Genomic DNA, 26,075 nt, shown 5'->3' on the forward strand with positions numbered 1-26,075 from the left:
CTGTCCTTTTTGCTAAACACGTGTTCAACCTCCCCGGGGCAGAGGTGTCACAAGGCGGGGCTAAACACACTTGACCAGCAAAACACATTCCGATTGGCTGGATGGTCATATTTCTCCCAATCAGAGACACTCCCAAGTCGCTGCTCGCTCTGAAGTGGTGGGGAGCCTCTGCAGGGGTGAACTCTCCACACTCCACATAAACACACTCTGAAGAGAGGCAGTGGAAGATGGCTATAATAACCACTCTTCCCATCATCCTAAGTATCGAGCTGCAAGTTCTTACACATTAAGGCTCTGGTTAAGCAAAGCACTTAAGCAGGCCCAATGAGCTCTGTTAAGTGCTTTGCTTAATGCTCAAGGCCTAGATCCTGAAAAACTGGCAGGGTGACCCTGTATTTGGTGTCTGTGTAATTTTGTTAGTTAGAGCATTATGGCCTTTTAGATTATAAGCTCTGTGAGACAGGAAATGTCATTTACTATTTTTGTACAGCACCTAGCACCGCGGGGTTGTTGATTTTAGGTGCTCTCTCTCTCACACACCAACAACATGGTCTTAGCCCATTAGCTTCTTGTCCATCACCATAACCATCCTCATCTCCTAACTAATTGTTAGGAGGCTCACATCATGGACTGATTCCAGCTACCCAGACCGAGCTCCCCGTCATATCCACGGACAACAGGGAAGCTGCATGTTGCCGATGAATGTGTCAGTCACCTGGAAGCGTTCTCAGAGGCAGGCTGTCCTAGTTTAGAGCCAACAGACACAGCTTAGCATCCTCCCCACACACAGTGCCCAGGTCTCTCCTCAGCAAGAGCAGCATGACAAGGTGCGAAGAGGAATAATGAAGCTATAAACACACACTGGGCTAAGTGTATCCAGAGTCAGAAAGGGCCCCTCTCCTGCCTGCGGAGAGTCACACCCAAGAGGGTTCTTTTAACAGTTTCCAGCAAATGGGGGAAAAGGAGGGCCCTGTGGAGGCGGAGCTAATCAAACTGTCACTCACTTTTCTTTCCATAGGGTTTCTTCTTTTTCTTCGGCACCTCCTTGACTTTCACTGGCGACGTGGGCTCTGTCATCAAGACAAGAGGGAAATGAAAGCTGGGCTCCATCAGCAGCAGATAACTGGGATGCCACGTTATAAAGCAGATACAAGACCAGCCCAATCCACCAGCCCAACCCCTCTCCCTGAGCCAGCCTCCCACAAAGGCAGAGGGAATAGCTGGCTATAGTGGTGCTGCTAGGCACATGGATTTGAGGTGAGCAGGACAGGCTGGGCATAGCTGGGGACACAGTGCTACACCAGGGAAGATGGGGTAGTGCAGGGATGAGGCTAGTGATTCTGGGATGGAAGGAAGGGATATGAAGCGTAGCAGTGGCAGCCCTTGCTAGTTGAAGAGAGGAGTGACACTCGTGTGAGGTTCACCCTTATCCTAGAGACTGAGGGCATCAGGACATCACAGGGCCTGGGAAAGGGATGGGGGCAGAGCTGCACCTGCTGCAAGGTTGGGTGGGGTAAGGCTGTACTCGAAGGAAAGAGGGAGAGTACAGCTAGAGGGGGGCATGGAAGTGCTCATGTGATGCCCCATTTCAGCAGGAGCAATCCCGCATTGGTTGATGGGATGGAAAACAAAGGAGACTAAAATCCACCTCAAACTGTCTGTCTTCTCTCTTCATCATGCTGATCTGGTTCCTCCGGTCAGTGAGTGAGCCAGGCTGGGGATAGGGGGTAGGATGTATGGTGTCCATGTGGGACTAGGGAGACAGTTTCTCTTCCCCACAAGTCACAGAAGAGGACATGCAAAGCAGTGGGTCAGAAACCTGCCACCAAATTCAGGGACACCACGAACAGGGCAGAAGAAGCAATCCGTATTCACCAACCTGGGGCCACTGGTGGCTGCAGCTGGTAGCCCGTCAGCTCACACCAGCCTACAGCATAGATATCTGGTGACTCACAGTCCACCCACTGGTCATACTCGCTGTCCCAGCCATCAAAGTGGATGCTGAGGAGGCGGTGGACCACACGCTTTACGGTGGCTACGCAGATAAGTCGGGGCTCCATCAAATCCACTGCTTCCAGCTTCATGCCAGCCTTGAAGCCATGGTTTGGGCAGTCCTGGGAAGAGGGAAAACCCAACCCAGGTCACATCCAGGCCAATCCCAAGTCCTAATGCAAATATACCAGTGTGATTATGCCTGTATCTCAGGAAAAGGAGACAAAACACAGTGATGCCTCTTTGGTTTCTCTCAACAAAGTCCATACCACGATACCTACGGGGGACTTCAACTACCCTCATACAAACAGGCCCAATCCCCAGAGAAGCTCAGCCTGACCACAGAGAGGCCAGATGCTAAACCAGGGGGTACAGTTTTGCAGGGTTCGAAGGACGTCCGTCTGAGCCCCATGAGCCAGCATAGTCATGGGGACCGAGGAAGTGAGACAAGTGTGGCATTATCCCATGACACCATCATGCTAGTGTGGAACGATTCCTGCCTCCCCATCCAGAGAGGGCTGTATTTCAGTGAAGAGAATGATCCCTGTATGGACAATCTGTGATGAGCTTGGAGATCCATGTGGGCTTTAAAGAAACGCAAGTCGCCCTAATCAAAAGCTCATTCCATTATGAAATTCAGAGCAAGACAGCACCCGCTGTCATCACCAGCCACCAAGTGCCTTACTTGTTGAGCCTATGGGGAAGAACTCAGGACACATCCACTGATGGGAGCGAAACCTCCCAGAACAGCCCAGCTCAGAAACTCCCATGTTTGCTCCTCCCAGTATGCTGGGTCCAAGCTGGTGTGTCTGCCTTGCCCCCATCCCGGCTCACCATGTTGAAGAGCCGCACTGGCACAGCTTTTGATTTGGTCTTTTCCAGGTAACTTGTCCAATTGAAATTCTTTGCATCATACCCTGCAAAAGTAGAAAGGTCACAGGGCATAAGAGCCAGCAGAAAGACCGAGAGAGTGCAAGGAAGGAGCAGCAGCTCACAAGGCTGCACAACTATCCCCCTGGCACTTCCAGCATGCAGCTCAAAGGATAAGAGGAACTGCACCGTTCTGCCAATGCACAGCAGTCCGGGACTCCCTTGCTAAGTACAGATTGCGAACAGCATCAAGCGATGCAATAGCTTTGAGATGTGGACAAAGGTATCCAACAGGGACTCAGATGAAATTAAACAGCCCCTGTCAATCACCATATGCAGGAGGAAATGGACTTGAAACACACTACTAGGCATCATCTCTCTTTAGCCACCAGAAATGTCAAGGGCAGTGTTGAAAGCAGGAGATCACCCTCATTTTCTGGATCAGACAACCCGAGAGGGGGTCTAGAATCCGCTGGCAGTGACAGAGAAGGCAAATTCAGACCAGATTTCGATTTTATTTCAGATCAGGATCCATCAAATACTAAACATTCTTTGGAGCAAGACGTGAGAGTAAGGCCAGTTCGAATGGATCAGCTGTTGCAACCTCACCAACCCTGACTCTTCAAAAAAAGCAAGCAAGCAGGCCTGGGTCCCATAATTTTGGTCAGTCCAAGCCACATTTAAGTCATCATGTGCCCTAAGGAGAGGTGTAGCCCAGTGACCTTAGAGTTCAGGGTGGGGGTGGGAGGTTTCAGAGTCTCACCTTTTGGAGGGGTCAGATCGATGTTGTTCTTCTGGCAGAAGTTGACAGGGAAGATGGCATGTGAGGAGGCATGGTAACAGAACCAATCAGAACCATCTGCAGATGCTGCCCCATCAATGCCAATCATGAGATAACCATCCAGCAGGACCTGACAACACAAGGGGAGGGCATGAGAAGAGCAGCTCAGCTTGCTCTAAAGCCTTTCATCCTGAAAGATCCCCAAGACCTCTATGGTTTGTCTATCGGAGGATCATGCCCCTACTAGTGAAATGCAGCAACCTCTGGGGCGGAGGATGGTAGGTGCTAAACAATGCACAGCAATACACTGAAATGTTGTATCACAGATGCGGGAGTGGTAGCTTCTCCAGCTGAAACTGTAGCAGGAGTTTTAGTCAACAGGACCTAGTGACCTGGAATGGAATTTGACAGGCACACAGGGCTGATGTCACCACTCTTGTGAAAAGTGCCATAAACTTAAATGGTCAGGAGCTCTGTTTTCCATCTCAAAGGACAGTGCCTCCTCCAGCAGCACAGAGCCTCCAAGGCAGTGATGGGTCACTGGTTCACTGCTGACTCAAGAGGGAACAGCACAACCCATTGACTCACCACCACCACTCCCCGCTGTGCCATGGGAGTCCCCATCCAATCACCAACCAGGCCTGACCCTGCTTAGCCTATAAAATATAGCTGGCGTACATGATGCGGGAGCTAACAAAGTCGCCTATTCATTCTCTCAGTTCCAACACCTCAAAATGGCCAGCGCCAGACATGGCTTCAGGGGAACATTACAGGAGGGCTCTTTATTTGTCCAGAAATCTCTAGTCAACCTTCTGCTTCAAGTCCCTCCCTTCTGGATTGTGCGTGGAGACGATTTGCTGGAAGAGAACTGAAAGCCCCCAGTGACGCTGCCTCTCAAGTTATGCGAAGTGGACTAGAGTTTAGAGAAGGAAAAGGCTCCCCGGGATCGTATCGCCCATTGCCCTGCTAAGTGATGCAAGGCGCTCCATAGGGAGCAGGGAGTGATGGGAGAGAATGCAAGACTGGGAAGCCAGGCCATGCAGAATGTAGGAACACACACAGCCCTTCCCCCTAACACTCCCTGCATCCCTTTATTCCTCAAAGCCACGCTCTGTATGCTGCGCTGACACCCTCCAGGAGCTGCTGAGGTCTTCTGGGAAAGCAGATCCTCCCTTCCGATTATCCAGGGGCAGAGGATGTGGGAGAAGTGCATAGCATATGTGCTGCACTGGCAAGGAACTCAAACCAGCTGCAGGCAAGTACACTTGTCCTCAGGCAACATATACATATCTGTAAACTGACCCCAGCCTTGAGTACCCCCACCACTGATGCTGCCGGCAGCCTGCTGGCCCCTGAACAAGTGCCCCAACCCAACCTCCTTCCCTGCTGCCTGTGACCTTATTGATATAATCTGGGACCATATAGAACATGGTTGCAACCAAGGTCCTGTAGTGGCACCAAATCTTAAGTAAAGGGGGTCATATAAGGTGTCCAAAACCAGATTATGGGTTGCTGGTTATGATTATGCTGTCTATGTCTATATGTATCATTTTGTAGTTGAAGTTATGAGGATTGGCTCTATACTGTCTGTATTTCAAATTTGTGCTGTGCTTCTGGGAAACATCCCAAACAAGTTGGTGTTAGCTCTGCCTAGCCTGCTGGATGGCCCATTAAGGACCATCAGTTACACAACTGACCCATTGAGAGAAGGCAGTCTTGTAACTCAGCGAAGTATGCAGCGACTTGCCCATGTGATTCCAGACTCCATTTTGCTGTAATTTTCCCAGTAAGGAGAAAAAGGTTCTTACACCTGGAAAAGCCTGTAAAAGCCTGATGCCTCATCTCCATCTTGTCTTCAATCCTGCTTCTTATCTCTGGAGGGACTTTGCTATGAACTGAAGCTCTGAACAAAGGACTGATGACCCATCCCACCGGGGGATCTACTCCAGAGACTTGATTTGAACCTGCAGTTTACTCCATCACTGCTACAAGCCTAAACTAAGAACTTTGCCATTACTGTATGTAAATGACTTCATTTAACCAATTCTAGCTCTCATCTCTATCTTTTTCCTTTTATGAATAAACCTTTAGATTCTAAAGGATTGGCAACAGCGTGATTTGTGGGTAAGATCTGATTTGTATATTGACCTGGGTCTGGGGCTTGATTCTTTGGGATTGAGAGAACCGTTTTCTTTTATACAGGTGTTGGTTTTCATAACCATTCATCCCCAGGACAAGTGGCACTGGTGGTGATACTGGGAGACTGGAGCGTCTAAGGGAATTGCTTAGACGCTCCAGTGTGACTTGTGGTTAGCCAGTGGGGTGAAACCAAAGTCCTCTTTGTCTGGCTGGTTTGGTTTGCCTTCGAGGTGGAGAAACACCAGCCTTGGGCTGTAACTGCCCTGTTTTAAGCAATTGGTCCTGAATTGGCACTCTCAGTTGGGTCCCGCTAGAACCGTATCATCACACTGCCTCACTCCCTCAGAACTCTCCCAGAACAGGAGCCCTGACTCCCCTCTCACAAGCCCCAGACAGGCCCCCTACCTCATCCTAACCTCTACGGATGCGGAGCAGAGGCTCAGATGTCACAGGCTTCAACTGGGTGTCGCTAAGCAATGCTGTAGGCTCTGTCCCCTCTCAGCCCAGGTTACCTTGCACACAGTAGCCACACAGATGTTGCCCAGATTCAGGGGGTCAATAGCTTCCAATTTCATGCCTTCCTCGAACCAGCCACCCTCAGCGTAAACAGCCCGCACCTAAACAGACCGCGAGGAAAAGAAACTGGGAGTCACCGTCAGGACCATGGCTCGTCTCTGAATGCAAAGGGGATTCAAAGACCCAGAGGGGCACAGCAGGGTGGAAGAAGGGGAAGGAAAGGTCGCCCTGAAGCAGAAAACTAAATGACTGAAACATGATTGGGGGGCAGGGTGGTGCTAATTTGATTAAAAAACAGAGACAAACTAAGCCCAATGGAACAAAGAGAAACACCCATATATCAAAGAGCCAGCTACTCTAATGCCATCCCCAACCCAGAGCCAACAAGCCTCCCGGCCTCAGAGCAAGCCCTTCCTTCCAGCAGCACACAAGCCTCTGACCTGACCTCCCTCAGACCTTCCCAAGCCCCCTCCTCAACCAAGCCTCTCAGCTACTCCTCACTCGAGCCTGTAGTCCTGCCTGCATCCTCGAGTCCTTCCATCCTGACCTTGAATGAGCAAATGTCCTCTCCTGCTCCTGACCATGTCCCCACCCCATCCTCAAACACCCCCAATTCCAACTCCAAGCCCCCACAACCCAACAGCAAGCAAAGCCTCAGGGCAAGTGAACCCCTTCATTCCAGACCTGAACAAGACCACCATGCTGAGTTCTGTGGGCCAGACACTGCTCTGCTGTTGGGAGGGAGAGGAGAGCTCAGCATCTACATGGGTTAGAGTCCAAAGAGCAGTGCGGAAGTGCAGGATGGGTCCCACCATCTCCTGGCAACGCTTCCTCCCATCCCTTTGTTGGGATATGTAAGGCTTAGGTAGAGAGAAACCGCTGGTGTGCTGACATGGTATTAGGGCATAGAGGCACAGGCAGGCAACATTTCTGCACTTGATAGATAAAGTGCTACCCCTCTCCCTTCCCTTCTGCTTGTTAAGGATGATAAGCATTGCAGCTGCATAAGGAATGTGGAGATCTAAGGGCTACTCTCTGTGTAAAGCAGTGTTCTCTCCCCTTCCCTTCCTTTCCCAGCTACATAAATGAGCTCGGGGTCATGGCCCCTTCCTCCCTCCCCTGAGAACAGCTGATTAAGGGAATTTGTGGTTGCAATTACTGCAAAAAACAAAAACAAAAAAAATGTATCTTCAAAGTAAAGATGTCTGTAGAATATGCTTAATGCTGTAAACAGGGGCAGTGATAATTATATTCAGTATATAGCTATTAATATTCACTATATGGGCATTCATATTACTCAATAAGGGGCGTTGTAGTGAATGTAGGTAACTTAGACAAAAGGAGCGTGATGCGACTAATTCAGGGTGTATTCGACAACTGGGTCCAGGGGAACAAGTACTTCAATAAAGCAGATCATTTACTCAACCCGCCTCTGGGCCCTCCTGCTCCTTTTCTAACAGCCCTCCTTGCCATGGCAGTCTCAGGGTGCGAGAGCTGAGCTCTCCTACCTTCTTGAAGAGGTAGGGGACGGCGTCACAGTAGATCTTCCGGAAGGTAGGATGGTTTGCCATGTCACTGCGCTTTTCTTCTGCCAGGGGAGGGAAACAAGAAAGAGAAGCAGAAATGAGAGCTCTCCTGTGACAGAGGGGGAGCCCTGCTAAGGCACCATCTGATCAGGGGTCAGCAGCGATAAGAAATCGGAAAGCACCAGCTAGTCAGAGGGAGCTGGAAGGGGATGTTCAAAATTACAAAGGGAAAATGGATCAGTCCCTTTGCATTATGGAAATAAAGGGTCCCTTGAAGTCAAAGAATAAATCTACTATCACTGATATGAACTTCTAGACATAATATATGATAACCAGGCGGAGATGTGCTCTGGGGGGTCAGCAGGAGAAAGGGAAGGACACCTACGCTGAACCTGGATTTCTTTTTTAAAGCATAACAAAGCATGCTGGCCCCTTTAGGAGTGGGTGCTGCTAGGCTGCCTCTTAATAATAACGAGAAGAATTCTAGGACCTGATGGGAAGAGTAATCCAAGGGCATATGATGCCTCTTGGTCTCTGTACTCCCCCGCGGAACTACATTGCCCACAAATGCCTCTCCTTAAAAGGCCAAGCCCCAGAAAGAGGTGACTTAACGTCACCTGCTCTTACAGGGGCCAGCAAGCTTTGTCACAAAGCTCAGTAACCGTATAGCCATTAATAACATCTGTAACTATGCAGGCTAACATAAACGTACAGCATATCACACTTCAGGGGGAGAAACTGACTGTCTCTTGGGGAATCAAAGAAGAAATTACACTTGTACTGGTGACATGCAGCAGAGCGTATTTGGCCAGGTGCATTACACTGGGTTGTTTGGCCTCTGCAACATCTCATAATGGATACTAGAGGGTAGGTTATATGGGCAGGTAGAACCACTGGTCTGCTATGGCTAGAAGCAGGTGATGTGATTTTATCACAACTGGCCCAGCTTGCAGGACATGAGATGGCCTTGTCAGAATCAGAACCATTCCATGAAAACCCAGGACTAGGGTCAACTCTAATCTTGTGTCAGTGTCTCTCTGGGACCAACCAATAGACAGCAGGCTGGGAGAGTCCTGGGAAAGGCCACATGGATTTGTACCTGTCTTCTTCATGTTGTGACCCACCCTACGTGACCAGCCCACTGGGTGGATCAGAGTGCTCCACATATGGCACCAGAAGTCATCATCGCTATCCCCATCCTCATAAAGGAGCCTCAGCCGACCACCAATCACCGTGTCCACTACCGCCATGCGCGTCCGAGACACGTGGGTCTTGTCCACTACCTCCACCCGCATGCCCTGACGAAATGGGTACTTCATGTTCTCTGCCATCTGCGGGGACGACAAACAAACAGGATCTCTCAGAGTCCTTCATTCCCAAATGCTTTATGCAACATGACCCTCTCCACATGCACGCTGAAACTTGGCTGCACGTCAGAGCTGGGAGGAAGAGACACCTTGAGAGAGGGACACAGTAGCCATTCTGAGACCGAGCTGCTGCACAACTGAGGATAAGAAGGGCTGAATAACCAGTCCTAGTGAAATCCCTGTGAAAATTATAGTTTGGCAGAACGTAACTCCTTCAACTCAAACTGGGCCAGGCTCACATCTCACTTCCAGTGAAGGTGGCCATAAGGTGTTCTATAGCCACTTCTGGTCAGAAACTTATTAGAGTCTCTTAATTGACTTTAAGGGGAGTGGGATCAGGCCCTTTGTTTCACACTCCCTAGAAAGACTGAACCTCCAGCAACACCCTCCAACCCCACCACTATCCTGGAGCTCTCGTACAGACTGACTAAGGGATTTTATACTGACTCACTGCATCAACCTGACTTTTCCTTTGGGGGACTCCCAAATTTTGATCAGGCCCAATCAAACCTATCCTTGAGAACGTTCAAAGGCATTTGTAAAGTCCCTATCACCTTGGCATATCAGAGCCCAGGGTCTCAGAGCAGGGAGATCTAGTGCCATGTGGCAAAACGCGCATTAGCAACATCTCTATGGGGACGCAATCCCACATGTGCCTTGTAGAAGTTTCTCTCCAGATTTGGGCGTGAGGAGAAAAAAGTATTTCTGTCTGGAAAAGCCTTGGACATGGTAACATTCCAGTCTCTCTCTCTAGCACTTCACTACCAACTCTCCCCTTAGTCAGTGGCAACTCTCCCCAGAGCTTGTCTCCACCACGGCTCAGTGGGTCTGACAGATTATCCCACGAACAAACAGCTTCATTGTAATCACAGTCACCTCAGAAACTATGGGAGACTCTAGTTCAGTGTCTCCAGTTCAATGTCCCTGACTACCCTGGATCCTGCAGATACGTGAATCCCATCAAGTTCTTTTTCTGCCTGCCATTTCAAGGGATTATTTTCCCCCATCAGAAATTTAGAAATAAACTTTTCAAAACTTGCCAGCAGGGGGAGCCTGCCTTCTCGCTCAACTCTGACTGGAGTTGCATCTACTAACATCCCTTCAGATTATAAAAAAAAAAAATCTGCCAAACTGTCAAGATCTAAATGACTTCTCACATCCAGTGCTACTGACTGTGTATTTCAGGAGAGCCAGTGACGCTAGTCTAGTCAGTTTGGTCTCCCTCTCATTCCCCAGCATGGTGTTGTGCTTCCAAAAGTGAAGAAGGTTTCTATTAAAAACAAACAGCTTATTTATTGAAACAAAACAATTCACATTTAAAGCAGGATTTGCTTGCGTGAACGCACAAAGGAAAACAAAACCCCCACCAATATTTTGGGCCTCAACTGTTTAAGAACATCCTTTTAAGCCCTGTCCATGTCCTGACAGAGACACAGACAGGCTGACGGGGTCAAAGGAACCCGCACTGCCAAAGGAGCATTCTGTACTACTTTCCAGGCATGTCAGGCAGCTCTGAAAGAAAAATGCCCTCCCGCACCCTGCACTATATTTGTTCCCCCTCCCAGTGCCAATGAGCAACAGGAGAGGTGAACAGAGCTTGAACCAAGAGAGAGCGATTCCCCCAACAGCGCTGTCTCCTCGGCTGTAAGCTGGATGGATGGTAGAACCTTCCGCTTTACCTTGATGTGGAAATCTACAGGGATGGTCCTTGCTCCGACCAGCCTTTTCATGAGGTACCCCCTCCAGTCTGTGTACTTGGCGTGGATGGCTGTGCAGGAATAGAGAACAACAATTCATGTTACTTGCCCGTTGCACCTTCATGAGGGCACAAAGTTAACAATGCATTTGACCCCTTCCCTCCTTTCCAGGAACTGCTGGTCTAAATTCAAGATGGTCTTCCCATTCATATACCCCAATGATCACTAGTCTTTTACTCACACACATTCATAGCCACACTGCAGCTATGCACCAGCAGAATGTCAGGATTCTGATGAGCTCAAGGGGCTTTGCAACCATTTGGCATAGAAAGCAGAAGAAAATTAGTTCTTCTTCTTCCTATTATCTTTGCACCAAGGAGCCCCAGTACAGATCAGAATCCCATTGTGCTAGGTGTATAAATATAGAACAAAATGGCAGAAGAGTGCTATTTAGAATAGTGGCTGGTACAGAGGAGCTCAATCAGCCCCTAACACAAGAACCAGGGAGCACTTGATGAAAATTAAAAGGCACCAAAATTTAGGATGGATAAAAGGAAATCCCTTCAACCCAAATGCTGGCTGGAGGTGGGATACTGAGCTAGAAGACATGATCTGTGCCTTGGAAAGCTTACAAACTAAGATCCCAAACCTGCAACTGGATTGACACACATGAACCTGTGCATCCATGCAGGACCCCACTAATTTCAAAGGGGCTCCTCTTGAGAGCAAAAGTGTCCATGCTGATATGATTGCCGGACCAGGGCCCAATTTGGGACATGAGGCTGTATAGATTCATAGATTCCAAAGACAAAAAGGGACCACTATGATCCTCTAGTCCAGTGGCTCTCATCCTTTCCAGAGCACTCCTTTTCAGGAGTCTGATTTTTCTTGCATATCCCAAGTTTCACCTCACTTAAAAACCTGCTTACAAAAATCAGACATAAAAATACAAAAGTGTGATACACACTAGTACTGACAAATTACTGACTCTCTCATTTTTACCATGTAATTATAAAATAAATGAATTTGAATATAAATCTTGTACTTACATTTCAGTGTATAGTATATAGAGCAGTATAAACAAGTCATTGTCTGTATGAAATTTTAGTTTGTACTGACTTTGCTAGTGCTTTTTATGTAGCCTGTTATAAAACTAGGCAAATATCTAGATAAACTGGTGTACCCCCTGGAAGACCTCTGCATACCCCCAGGGGTATACATATCCCTGTCTGAGAACCTCTGCTGTAGTCTGACCTCATGTATATCACAGGCCATAGAACTTCCCCAAAATAATTCCCAGAGGAGATAGTTTAGAAAAACATCCAGTCTTGATTTAAAGATGATCAGCGATGGAGAATCCACGGCTAGCCTTGGTAAATTGTTCCAAGGTCATAGGGGCCAGGGGAGAAGATTGGAATAGGCTGTGGAAATGGAAATCATCTGATTAAGAAGTGTAAATCAAGATGTGTCCATTTCAAACTACGTAAGTAGCATTTAACCGCTCCCCTTCCTCCCCAGCGTGCCAGAATTCTGCTCTTTCACCAGCACCTCTAGTGAGCTTTCTGGTTGAGGATGGATAGACACAGTTCTTCCTATCACCTTCCAGCACCACTCCTAGTCCATCAGAGGGAGTTGCAGAGAGAGTAATGCAAGGAGCTGCCTTCTGAGGACCAAGAGAAATGGACACTTTGTAACAGAAGACAGCAGCAGATCTGCATTCCCAAGCGTTACAAACATGACACTGCAGGACTGAACTAGGAGAGAAACCAAGACTGCTGCATGTGGAATTAAACACTGGCATCTCCTCTCACAGCATGGCACCAGACAGGCACTCACTCTGTGGGGGTACCAGGATTTTGCTGTTGATGGCACACCAGCCGATGGGGTGAATGTCCACTGTGCCCAGGTTGCACCAGAAGTCATGGCTGGAGTCATTCTCAAAGCCTTCATAACGCAACAGCGCCCTGTATCCTGCAGGAGACAAAGAGGGAAGAGATGCATTAAATCTTGACTGTTTCTATGTTCTGGTTACTTTGTTCCCTACAACACATTTTCCAGCACTACATGAAAATTAGCTTCAAGTGACTCAAGTGACAGGACTTCCACTACTTCCCTTGGAAGACAAGCACAGCTTAATGGAGCTCAGCAACACAAAGTCCTTCCACGAGTCCTGCCAATTTACCTTTGTTTAGGTTCCATCTATTGCTCCTAAACGACTCTTCTCCCTCCTGGCATTTCCCCCTTTCAAAGACCCCTGGATGGCTCCCATAGCCCTGTTAAGTTGTCATATGGCCAGGCCAGATAGGCTTATCAGTAACTGAGAATGTTAAGAATGTTTAAGAGAGCTAAATCTCTCAGAGACCTACCTGCAATCTGGACGACAGAAGCGATCCAGTATACCCGACTGGGGAGCACAGCATCACTATTCAACACCTCCACTTTCATCTCTTTCATCACATCCTCCCACTGCTCAAACAGCGGCACCTGCAAGATTGGGGCAGAAATGAAGGGAGAGGAGAGAAGGGAATGGTAATTATGACCCAGGCTGCATATATTTTGCAGACATAATCTGCCTCTTGCTCACAGAGCTGTGCTCCAAAATGTATGCTTTCATTTAGATCACAGTTATTTCCAGCCATTAGGGCTGTAAAGGGAACCTATGACAACATGAACCCAGCATAATGAGACAATTCGTTTGTAAGCTTGCACACAGCCTGAAACAATAAGTTCTCAACTGTTCAGTTCATCCCAATGGGGTATTGACTTTGAAATCCAAAGATGGCTTTAGCACCCAGATCATAACAAGACTGACACCACCAAGTTGTTCTCTGGCTCTGGGACAAGCAGCAGTGACTGCATAACTTCAGAATGAGAAAGAAGAGTTTTCCATGCCTCTGGTGAGCTAACTGTGACCCTGCAGTGCCAGTCCATTAGGACAAGAGTGTTAATCACCATGAGAAAAAAAAAAAAAAGGGAGGCAATTGCCCCATGGAAGCTGGCTATCCCAGACAATCACCCGGCAGCTGGACACCAGTTTGAGGTCACGAAGACCACAGTAGGTGCTACTATCATAGTTGCTATTTCATGGGCTGCATGCATGGCAGTACAGTGTCGTAGGGGTACGTGAGCAAGGTGGCCAGTGTGCAAGAAATCACTGAAGGACTTGAAGTATTACAATTTCCAAACTGTTTAGGAGCTATCAATAAAACTCATGTGGCCCTTCTTCTCCCACAAATACATCAGAGGAGCACTGCCTCATGGTGACACCAGCCCTAGTGGAGCAGCATAGCAGGTATCTGAACATGTACGTAGGAAGACCACCCAAAGCACACGATGCCACAATATGGAAAAATTCTAGAGTTTAAGAATGGACCAGAGGGAGGGAGAATTATTCTCATAATAAAAATATTGACATGAAGGGTGTCTCCACCTCCAGTGTGATCCTCAGTGCATAGCCATTTTTACCATGGCTAACAAAACCACTTCCTAGTCACACCCACCCAGAGGATGCCATTTCAGCTATATATTTAGCAGGAAGATGGTAGAATGAGTTTTTGGGGGGCTGAGGGCAAGGCAGAGATACCCACTGACCTGCAGTGATAGCACAGGGACAAGCATAGCAATTATACCATCTGTTTACTGCTTAACATATGTGAAATCAAGGGAGATGACTTCTACGAACAATGTAGCCAAGATGCAGAATTTACTACAAGCTACAGGCAGCTGACTAGGCACACTGCTGTATTTGAAACGGTTATTAACATTAGTACTGCATGCAAATGGTGAAGTACGAGATAGAAGCTCTCTGTTTGTCCACCTTCAAAGTGCTAATGGATAGTGAGAATTCAGTTTTTACACTAGGACTCCGCTGCACTGGGGTTCAGTTTCTCCCTCAGTGGCAGAAGTGATCTATAGTCATTAGCCCCTTAGCTTAGATCTCAGCTCTGCCACCTTGATTAGCAGCTTTCACTGGTAGTAGCCCCATTGACTAGTATCTGCCCTGAAAACAATGTAAGGGTGACAGGTTTAGGCCCTTCACATGTACCATGTGGAAGTTTATGGCGGAAAGCATGGGGGGGGTGCACTGATGGGCCAACAGCTGCAATTAAGAGATGTTATGCAACGTTGGAGGGAGCACATCCTTGTTTGTATGCATCTATCGAACTCCCGCTTGGGTGAGCCATGTGGTATGGGGAGGGAATTGTAGAGAGGAATAATTCAATGCAGTATTACAATTAAAGAGGATGAAGGGGGCTGTCTAAGTCAGCCAGAGGCTCTTTTATCCAAGACTATTTTTATTGCACCCCAAAGGCTATAGGCCAGCTGCAAGAGTCAGACATAACAGCACAGTGCAACAGATCACACTGAGTGATTTGTTGGAGTCACATTTACACTGTAGCCTTGGCCAGGAGGCCTAATGTTGGGTCAACGCAGCAGCCATTTTATTTGGTGTTTTCTTTGGGAAACATCTCTTCCATTTGCACTTCTCATTCCAGAAAGAGCTCTGCTTCATTTTCCTGCCCTCCTGGCAGAACCTTCCCTTGTCTCTCATAGGAAACCTTGTTTTAACCACCTTCTCAAACTTGTACATGAATTCAGAACCCTGGCACACGTCTTGTCAGCTCTTCTTCTGGTCCCCGAGGTCTGTGAACCTTTTCACTCCAGTGGATCTGATCAGCTTCCCCCCAGCCTGCTCTGGGAGGTCTATACTGGTGCAATGGTCACTGAAATGGAGAGTTAACAGCCAAAGCAACAGCACATCCAATATATCAACCAATATGATAAAAGAATTTCACTTCAGTTTCAAGCTCTAGTTCCTTTCTGCAAGATGCCATCTCTAGTCCAAGAACAAAGTAAGGACAGAGCACTAGTATTCACACATCACTTCTAGGAATAAGGGTGGGTGAAGATGCTACTTAATAGGGTAGAGGGAGAAGAGCGAGGAATGATCCTAACTGAATTAGGAAAGGTGGCTTGGCTCTCTGGCCTACAAACAAAATTGTACCAGTTTAAGTTGAATCTGCTTAAATCGCACCTTCCCGTTAATTCAGTGCAATTCTGTGTGGACATTCCTAAAATCCATTTTGCCCTAGCTTACAGATACATCACTTTAGAACTGGCAGTGTCCACACATGGGGCTTGCACTAGTTTAACTCAACCAGGGTGTGTCTGTCAGCACATGTTGTGGGCCATCCTTACTGTGGGCCAAAAAGGATCCTGCAAACTCTCTCTTTACAGGGCTCCTGTCAAGGGAAAGAAGCCATTTTAGCGAGCAAGGGGAGAAAGCTAGTAAGTTTGGAGTAGTGGTTCACACAGATGAGAGGAGACGAAGCTTTGTGAGAGCTTTTGTGGGGGAGGAGGGAAATTATCATTGCCCTAATACTTGATGACAAGATTGAAGGATCTGCTCAGAGATTTTCCAAATAAAATGTTCCAGGTGTGGGAAAAGCCAAGGGCCAAGACTAATTGGTGTCTGATAAATGTAGAGGATTTTACTGCATGTCAACAGAGAGGTCGGGAATAGGCAGTGCAATTACTGTATCCTAAGCCTATAGGCTGTATTTTCTTTGCCAATAAAATATGCCTGAGTGTTTTCCATGTTTAACAGGAAGGCAGACTGATGGGAAACTGCAGGCAGATAGAGGCAGCAATCTGGTTAGACAGCCTGCACTGCAAATGGGGTAGACAGATATAATCTCACATGAATGTTGTGGCCATTGTGGCCAGCAGTAGTTTCCTGAAATTAAAAAGTCTCTTGTTTTTAAGACTTTTTACATTGCAATCTCCTCAAGGATCTGCCAAGTTGAGTCCAGCCACATAGTGTGGCTCAGCCAGGCACTGTGCAGGCCAATGCAGGCATTTCCACTTTGACTGGGAACGGTGGGTGGCCTATGAGCCAAAAGGAGGGAGTACAAACAGGTAGAGAGCCTGGGAGGTGACAGAGCAACCAAAACTGCTGAGCTGATGAGGGATTTGGCAAGAGCTGCAGAGGCATGTGGGTGAAGACTGACAGAATAAGGGAAGGGGAAAAAATGAGTATTTCCACCCTCATGCAAGGTTATAACTGCCCTTTTACATACACTAATGACAGCATCCAGAAGACCCTTTCCCCCACCCCTGTGAAATCAACCTCCCCACTTCCCCAATCAGTACATAAAACGGTAAGAAGGTGCATACCTGCTGCTGTACAGGGCCCCATATCTCCCCATTCCTAGTCCTGCCAACTCAGCTTGGCTGTCTTCTCCAGAGCCAGGATTCCTGAAAGCTGGCATGGTGGGAAGCTGGCAATGCAACCAGCTGCTCCAGTCCAGCTCCTTGTCCTGCTAGGCCATGGATCTACTGTCCTTCTAGGAGTTCTCCTTAGAGTCCCCTCAACAAAGCACTGAATGTTGCCTCCACGTTAGTCAGTAGCAAATCAGGCAGAGTGGAAGGGTGTACTAGATCTTTCCTGCCTCCACCTCCTCACAGCACCATCTGACACACCAAGCGATGTCCACCTTGGCCAGTCTGAACTCAGTTGCCAAGTTATACACTAAACCAGGCTGAGCTGGCCAGGGACCTCTTCCTCTCCCCAGACAGATATCATAGACCATACATCAGCCTCCGGCCTGTGGCAGCAACCTTGTAAGATGGTCTCCTCTGAGACATGCTGGCAATAGAATTAGCTGGGTTTCCGAAGCGGATGATGTTACTCGCTGTGAGAATACAGAGCTCCATAGTAATGGTGTGCGCGATGCTACTTATCTGGGCAAATGGATTCCAGCCAACTAGAGCCTTACACAGCAGAATGGGGATCTTACAGGCAATGACAAGCGTGATGGGGATAATTATTGGGAAGACCATTGGCATCAGCAGGGCTAAGACAACAGGCAAGCTCCATCCACAATGGCCCTGTCTTGATGGAGACTGGCATAGCAGAGAACCAGTGGCTGTTAGCTTCGCTCAAAGCAAGCTAATCCATATGATTGCGGCCTTGGTGCACTGCCAGTAGTGCTGTTGTCTGGATGCGATGTGTGCTACGTGTATGCTAGGGGACATTATGGCAGAGAGCACAGCCATTTCCTCTAGTCCACGACATGACCATGGAGTGAGAAGAACAAAGTAATACTAGAGAAACTAAAGGCATTGTACGAAAAACCACCCACAGCTCAAGTGGGGATGGGGGGGGGGGGAAGAAGACAGACAGTTTCTATTTCTAAAGAGTTTGGGGTTCCCTCCAACACAACATGGGAGGACAGAGTCCCACTTCCCTCCCACGCCCCACTACCACCTCCACAGGCCTCAAGTTATAGTGGCTGGAATTGGTTACAACTCTGAATGGCTGATGCCATTCAATGACATTTCTATCTCAGATAACACCAAGATCCCTGCCCATTTCCCTTCACAGGATTCCAGCATGACCAGTAAGGCTCAGACTCCTTCCCTTTCAGGAGGCAGAGACAGACTCTGATATCAAGCTCTTCTACACCATGTGAAAGCCAATAAGCCCAGGTGACATGACACACTGCACACAGGCAGAAAGGCACGGAAAATAAGGAGAACTCACGTGTTTGAAGCAGCTGACAGGGGCAGCCTTGTAACCATGGTCCTCTAGGTACTTTCCCCAATCAAAGCCCAGGACAAGGGCTGCAGGAAGACACAAGAGAAGAGAGTGTCAAGGTGAACTGGTTCTGAAGAGGATGCACAGCCGGTCTAATGCACAGCTCCTTCTTCTCCACCCCAACCTGTACTTACCATCTTGGCCTGTCAGCGTTCCATCTGCCAGTTGCCCTGTCCCCTGGGAATGGAGGAATGCCCCAATTTTGGCAGACCATGCTGCCTTGTGCAGGACTTTAGCCTTCTTCGTAGGTGGTTTGCCCTGTGGAAGCATAAAAAGAAGAGAAGGTTGGGATTCAGAGGCACAGGAATAATGTGTTCCTGAAGGCAAGGTGCAGACTCACCTCCCTATCTCTGGCTGAAGGATTTCAGACGTCATGACGTTCTTCTACACTCACTGGGCCACGAAGAGCCAGAAACACCATGGATACAGTGCAGTTCTGCCCTCCTCATCTTTTCCCACCCCTGCAGAGAGCAGGACCCTTAATATGCCCTAGTGCCCCTCAAGGAAGGGAGGGAGGCACCAATAAGTAGACCGCACTTGCTGGAGGATTATCAGCAGGTGGTTGACACTTCCCCCTACATACTACTCCCACTTTGATTTCAGAGGCCACCAGGTGGGTGTCACTCACCTGCAGCCTTGCCAGGATGCTGGCTTTCTTGGAGTTTGAGGAGTAGCTCCTGGAGCAGGAGACGCTGCAGAAACGTTTGGTCTTCGAAAAGAAAGCTTCCCTTGTGCCCACGATCCCACACATTTCACACACAGCTGGGGGAGAGGAAGATGCACAGAACGAGAGCTGAGGGTACAGCATTAACTCTGCTGGCCTGGGCTTGACCCTTGCAGTGCTACAGTGTCGGGAAGTGTAACTAATTTGACTAGCCCCAGCAGAACCCTGAGAGCCTCTTGACAGAGCTCAGAACACAGTCACTGGGCAGTTCCACTCCCAGAGCATGAGTATTAAGCTAAACCATCACACAAATCCTGAAGCATTGTACTGCTTTCAAAAGGGTACATATCGGTTTCTAATCAGCTACTGTGCCTCTTTGTTGCATGCAGAGCATACGGTACCTGGCTCAGAGCCGCTGTCCTCCATCAATCGGCCTGTAGTGGGCGGATGTAGCGGCAGAGGGGAAGTGGGCAGCTCCCCAGCTTCACGATCTGCCACATCATTATCACTAGACTCATCCAGGCAGGAGCTGCTGTCACTGCCCATGCTGCTGTTGTAACCCCGGAAGCTATCATAACCCCCAAACAAGTCCAAGTCGTTGTCATCTTCATCCTCCTCATCGTCCTCCTCCTCCATCCACTCCAAGGGTGATGTCTTGTGGCAGAAGGGAGACAACTAGAGGAGAGGACAACTCTTCAGACCCAAGATTTTCAAAATACCCTTATGCAGTAAACCAGGCCTCAGCACAGCAGGGCTGTTCCACGAGGCTTAGGGAGGGGAAACCTGGTGTGGCTGTTAAAGATTCTATCTAGCAAACCCAAGAGCAAGGGTCCAACTCACTTGGGAGTGTGTGGGGAGGAGGGGAAGAGAACTCCCACCTGCTGAGTGAGTTCTCTTATAATGTTTTACCCATCATACTCAGCATTCCCAGAGAAGAACTCAGTCACAGAAGTGCAGAAATTGGGGGGGGGGGGGGGGAGGAGGAAGGCTATCAGGAGTGAGAATGTAGGAGACCTACAGCCATATTAGGGAGAGAGGGTAGTAAAAAGTTGGGGAGGAGGGGGAAGAGTAGACAACACAGACTCAGACTCTAGGACTGGAAGGGACCTCGAGAGGTCACCGAGTCCAGTCCCCTGCCCTCATGGCAGGACCAAATACTGTCTAGACCATCCCTAATAGACATTTATCTAACCTACTCTTAAATATCTCCAGAGATGGAGAGTCCACAACATGTCCCTTCATCCATTCTTCTTCTCAGTAGTTGAACCTGTTCACTGGCAGCACTGGATATTTCTGTGCAGCGTGACATGCCTAATCCAGAGGAAACATTTCAGCTTCAGTCACTGAATTCCATGCCACCCCAACATTCCCCAATAAAGCTTGAGACTCAGGGATCAAATTCAGTGCTGAAACAAGGAGGTGCAATTCCTAAGGAACAACTGCACTGCCTTATGTCAGGGCTGAATTTGGCCCAGGAGATGCAGTGGCAGTGAACAGGACAAGTCCCATTTCCACATATTAAACCTTGAACAGACAGATCTGTATGAATGAAAGAGTGTAACATTTCATTTCATCATGAGTTGTTCATGACTACGTCCAGACTCAAAGCTGTTACAGCACTATGGGATTGTTAGTAAGGAGGAGCAAGAGGGTAAAGCGACAGTGAACAAGGCAAGACAAGAAGGGTTGATGACTGCCAGGACCCACTCTAGGCACCAGCAAAACAAGCACGTGCTTGAGGGGGCACATTTCCAGGGGCGGCATTCTGGCCATCCTCCTCCTAGGAGTTGAGGCTTTCAGGTGTTGTAAGGAAAAGAGAACTGGCCCGCGTGCTTACGTGAGATTCACAGGGTTTACTGTACAAGAGCCCGGTAGAAAAGAGAAGCTGGATGCATGTAAAGCTAGAAGGAGCTCAGGTGCTGGGAACAGAGCCTGGGGCTCAACCAGATAAACTTCTGCAACGTCTAATTCTCCTTAAGATCTTGCCATCCTTACTAATGGGACTGACCCCACTGGCTCTGGTGGAACGATTTGTGGGGTAAGGATCACTCAGGACAGGAAGGGTTTGCAGGGCCACTCTCAAAATCCCAACGGAGCTGAAATCAAAAACCTCTCCGAACACAGACCTCAGTTTCCAATCAGGTTTGCCTCTCTGGGCTTGAATCCACATAGGGTTTAAACGGAAATCGGTACTGTTTCCAGGCTAACCAGTTTGCATCAAGCTCAGAAGCTCTCAATCCTGAAATTCGGGGGTGTGCAAGGGGCCAGCACATCTGCAAAGAGGAGAGCATATAGGGGCTAGCACAGACGTGTCAGCCATTGTAGGGCTCCTTCACTGGGATATCTCGTAACCACAATGGCTTATAATGTAAGAACGCAATAAGGCACCTGACAGGAGAGTTCAAAGAGCTAGTTTATGGATCTCCAGAGTGACGTTCAGCATGACAGCTAGATCCCACATGCATCAACCCTGTCCTTTAAGTGAACGTGGCCTGGAACTTGGTAAGGCTAACACAGAGTTCAGGATATTTCACACTCGTATGTCTGGTTGGAGAGATTCCAGACGGGGAACTCCTAGGGAAACCTAGGAGACCTGTCCATACAAATAGGCAGCGTACACAGAGGGTCAGGGTGATGTATCCAGCCCCATTTCCACCCCACCAGCACCGCTGGAGCCTAATTTCTCCGATCGTTCTGTATGGCTGCAGCAGGCTGCCCTAGCCAAAGGCACTTGATCTGACAGAGTAGTATCAAAAGACAACATGACTCTAAAGAAATAATGAATGGTCAGAGGGACAGGGTATAAGAGCACTTTGCCAGGACAGGCACTCTCTCTCTCTCTCTGCGTGTGTCTGTATTTCTTCAGCATCCTGATGCTTCCACTCAGATGACTTTGGGAGAAGCAAAGACTCACAAGAACGTAACGGTCAGACTCAAACACACTCCTAACAAAGGCTACACCATACACCATTATGGGCTCATTCCGCGCTACTCTGGAAACAACGAGGTGAGTCAAGGCCAGGCTAACTCCCCCCGCGCGTTTTTTCTTCCCAGCGTTTGCTCGTCTGGGACCCAAGCACTTTCCCGAGCTGCTGTCCATGGCGCTGGCTTGCAATCACGGACCCACAAATGCTCCCACCTGAACACAGTCCCTCTGCCAAGCAGCGACCTGGAGAGACGGGCAGGTGCCGCCCTGGTCACAGGAAAGACACGAGGTGCTGGCTTGCCCGACAATTGGCTCTCTCTCCCTCTCCTGTGCGGGAACATCCAAACGAATACAAGATCTGCCATGGGCAAGTGCTTTGCAGGGCTGCATGGAAAGGTGCAGGGCTGGAACCTATCCCCCCGGAACTCAATGGGAGTTTCGCCCCAGGAAGGGTTGGAGAGTGAAGACTCCACCATCCTGTTTCCAGCCTTGCTCCTTCCCCGAGCTCATGACAGCCGGTGAGACCCCACACAACATGAGCCCTGGGAGAGCTCCCCTGTGTCAGGGTGTAGCTGACAGTGGCAAGCCACAACAGATGTACAGATCCTGTTCAGACATTCTTATAAACTCCTGTGGAAGGAATTGACAGCAGATTGGCAGGGATCCAGATCAGTTCCGTACCAGGACAGGGTCCTTGCTGACAATGTTCCTCCAGAGCTGGCACCTTTCTGCTCATGGAGGGGATCCAAGGTCAGGAATGGGCCTGTGGTTCCGCTCAGCACATCAGCATCCACTGGGCTGTTGCACTTCGCAGCCATGTCTTCGTTGTGGGTGCTAGATCAGGGGGGAAAGAGAGGAAAAGGATCCCACTAATGCAGGGCTTTGTCCTCCCCTGCCCATCCGGCAAGGCAGAATCTAGGGAAGGCAGGTTGTGTAGTTGGATGTGCTCTATGGGGGTTTTTAAGAGCGAGTCACTTGGTCCTGCAAACAATCGCCCTGTTAACTGCTATGGAAGGATCTGTGCTGACTTCTCTCTCATGAGAGCAGGATCTGGGCCTCGGGTTGTAGAGTGTGTCCCGGACCCGTGTCACTCTTGCTAGGTGTAGCTGAGAAATACCTTTGGGGGCAGCCCCTCAGAAGGTGGGAATGGTCAGAGCTGAAGTCAATGTCAACTCACACCAGCTGAGGATCGGCCACTGCTTTCCTTCGGTCTTTCTGCAGAGCGATCAGAGCCGCAAAGAGGGAGGGGGGTTCCCAAACCCAAGTGCCTTTAAGTGCAGCCCTGCTAGCAAAAGAACATCCAGTAACTCGTGCGGATTATTGTCTAGTGGCTGTGAAACAACAAACAAAAAACCATCCTCAGCATTAACCGTAATTCACAGCTGCTTGGATGCAAACCCCATTAGTGTTGGGAAAGAAGAAAGAGAAAGATTTAGGAGGTTTTTTCATGGCTCTGGGACAGACTGAGTGGCACCCTCAGACCCCATTGCCCTAACCCTCCCCCTACTTCCCTTTTGATTTGTAGGATATTTTCTGACCCTAGACGTGAAGAATTCGCTACAGGAGTGGATCACTGGAAGGAGGGTGGTGATGTGAAAGCAGGGACCGGGAGGGGGGCTGGGGGACATTCCTTCCAATTAAGGTGAAAGGGAAAGACACTAGGAGCCTTTTACCAAAAGGAGAGAGAAGCAGGGGAAAGAAACACTCATGGTTTTTAGACTTTAAGGAGTGAAACTCTCTGATCTCGCTTCCAGTCTGGGTGGGAAGTGAAGTTGGAGGCACATGCGCTGAATGAAGAGCAAATGCAAAAGAGATTCTCCTTTAATAAGACAAATTGCCCCCAGTAAACCAAGAGCCATCACCAGCCACTGCTACAGAGTGGAAAACAACGCAAATCAGGGAATGTGCAAACATGAGTAAAAGCAAAAAAAAAAAAAAAAAAAAAAGGTGGGCGGGAGGTTGCTTGGGGCAGCTAAAAACGTAGAACCAGCCCTGATGACTGCAAGAACATAGGGTAAGAGGAGGTTTGAACTGGGCTTTGGATAGAGATGAAGGAAGTTAGGGGATAAGTTGTTCCTAAGAGATCATGCAACTGCAGCAAAGCATCAGCCTCCAGGAGGTAGTGCATGGTGAGGGGTGGCAGAAGGATGGAGAGGAGATCAGAAATATCACAGTGGAGGTATAAAGAGAGATCAGGTCCCAGAGGCACATAGCAAGGAAGGATCAGCAATACAGTAGTCGCACTGGAGGTCGACTGGTTACTTCAAGGTCACCAGTCCTTTACTGCTCCCAGGTGGTAATGCAGTAGCTTAAACTTTTAGGGCAAGAGATACCCTTCAGCCTCCAATCCCTGCACTCCATACTGCTTTCCCTCTTCCTCCCTCCTCAAAACAAGAGCAGCCAGACACATAGTGGGACACAGTGAAACAGCTCGGTCCTCGTGTAAACAGATACAAACTCCCATTAAAGAACAGGGGGCTTCCAGCTGCTCCCATCGAACCTGAACAGTTCCCCGCAGAGGCAGTGGCAGAAAAACGGGATATTGTTCGCAGCCCTGGGCACGGGCCAGAGCCAAAAGCCGGCAGCGAAGAAGTCCAGGGGTTCAGCGAATACACCCCAGCCCAAAGCCAGGCACCACTTATTGCATTACGTCGACTGAAGGAGCCTTATCTACCCAGAGGCAGGTGGGGGCCCGTTACCGCACCACAAACCAGGTCCTTTTACGAACACAAATCAGGGCACCCTCTGCGAAGGATCCTTCCCTGCCCGCCCACGTCCCTGCCCAGCCCCGTTTGCTCCGTACGGCCCCCCTGCTGCGGCGGGCTGGCTGGGGAACCCTTGGGACGGAGAGGGCTTCCCAGCCACTCCCTGGGCGGAGCAGGGCTCTGGATGGCGGCGTCTCACCCACAGGTGGGCGAGGCGCCTGGCCGCTATAACGTCGGGTGAGACCCCCCCCCCCGTGCTGCAGCGCAGGGTACCCGGAGCCCCGCGGCGAGAGGCCGGAGCTCCTGTGTCCGGTGGCGGGGGCCGGAGAAGGCAAAGGGATCGGAGGCTGCAGCATCTCTCTGCCCTGCCTAGGGTCAGTGTCCGGCCCCCAGGGACCCCGCCGGTTACCTCGCCCCGCTCCTGCTCCATGGCTCCCGCCCGACCCACTTAACAGCTGGGGGCCGTGGCCGCCGCCGCCGCCAGGCACATGCTGCAGTCGCTGACCAGGCCCCGCCCCCGGCAGGGCGTCACACGCCAGTCACGAGCGCGTTAGCTTCACCGTCCCCCATGTACCGGAAAAGCCTATTGGCCCCTTCCTCTCGACCAATCCGAGGAGAGATTGCTTAACAACCGGAAACAGCCGGGAACGCGTCCCTCCCGCCGCGAGGCATTCTGGGAGCTGTAGTTCGCAACAGCAGATAGCCGGGCAGAAGGCGGCCATGTGGGCGGGTTACAGCCCCGCCTTTGAGGCAGGTGGTTTCCGGCGTGCTCCGTCCTTCCGCCTGCGTCACTCTGGCTACAGTCCTGGGCGGAGGGAGGTGCCTGAGGCCGAGCCACCTTCCGTCTACTCCTAGAGGCGGGCCGGGGCGGGGCGAACCTGCAGCTGAGATGGCTGCTGCCTTGGAGCGCGCGCAGCGAATCCTGCCCGGTGTTACCCGCGGAAGGAGCCAGGCTCTACCGGGAGGGGCAGCCCTGGGGCCAACCCTCGTGCCGGTTCTTGTTTTCCTTATGCCCCAGCGCCTGGGTGATGGGTTCCGCCTTCCTTCTTAAGGCAGCAAGTTTCTAGCTCTTGGGGCTGTGGAGAAAGTGTCACAACGTGACACACACACACACACCCCCCCCCCCCAAAGACTCAAACAGCAGGTGGTGAACTAGAAAACCACCAAATCATTTTACATCATCTCAGGATTTTTAAAGCCAGTCTCCTAATTTTGGATGAGTGGGAGTCATGATTTTTGAACATTTGTGGTGGACTACAGTGCAATTTCCTTTTTTTGGTCCTGGTTTTTGT

General features: G+C 49.6%; 1 protein-coding gene across 2 annotated transcripts in view; it reads right to left on the minus strand.

Annotated features, from left to right (window-relative positions):
• The window catches only part of L3MBTL2 (L3MBTL histone methyl-lysine binding protein 2), a 28,097-nt gene extending 2,738 nt beyond the window's left edge, over window positions 1-25,359 (minus strand). The window contains exons 1-15 of one of the 2 annotated variants that reach the window (XM_050917091.1): window positions 25,193-25,359; window positions 19,554-19,827; window positions 19,117-19,250; window positions 18,623-18,746; window positions 18,435-18,514; window positions 13,255-13,372; window positions 12,725-12,859; window positions 10,871-10,959; window positions 8,924-9,155; window positions 7,807-7,883; window positions 6,295-6,399; window positions 3,626-3,773; window positions 2,827-2,909; window positions 1,880-2,114; window positions 1,005-1,070 (exon numbers count right to left, since the gene is read on the minus strand). In XM_050917091.1, the coding sequence (XP_050773048.1) occupies window positions 1,005-1,070; window positions 1,880-2,114; window positions 2,827-2,909; window positions 3,626-3,773; window positions 6,295-6,399; window positions 7,807-7,883; window positions 8,924-9,155; window positions 10,871-10,959; window positions 12,725-12,859; window positions 13,255-13,372; window positions 18,435-18,514; window positions 18,623-18,746; window positions 19,117-19,250; window positions 19,554-19,827; window positions 25,193-25,213 (1,921 nt within the window). In that variant the 5' untranslated portion in view covers window positions 25,214-25,359. Of the gene's footprint in view, window positions 1-1,004; window positions 1,071-1,879; window positions 2,115-2,826; window positions 2,910-3,625; window positions 3,774-6,294; window positions 6,400-7,806; window positions 7,887-8,923; window positions 9,156-10,870; window positions 10,960-12,724; window positions 12,860-13,254; window positions 13,373-18,434; window positions 18,515-18,622; window positions 18,747-19,116; window positions 19,251-19,553; window positions 19,828-25,192 lie in introns of both variants that reach the window. The other variant, XM_050917082.1, reaches the window with a different exon arrangement.
• Between the last annotated feature and the right edge of the window lie 716 nt (window positions 25,360-26,075).

This window comes from Gopherus flavomarginatus, chromosome 1 (assembly GCF_025201925.1).
Source record: "Gopherus flavomarginatus isolate rGopFla2 chromosome 1, rGopFla2.mat.asm, whole genome shotgun sequence".
NCBI lineage: Eukaryota > Metazoa > Chordata > Testudines > Testudinidae > Gopherus > Gopherus flavomarginatus.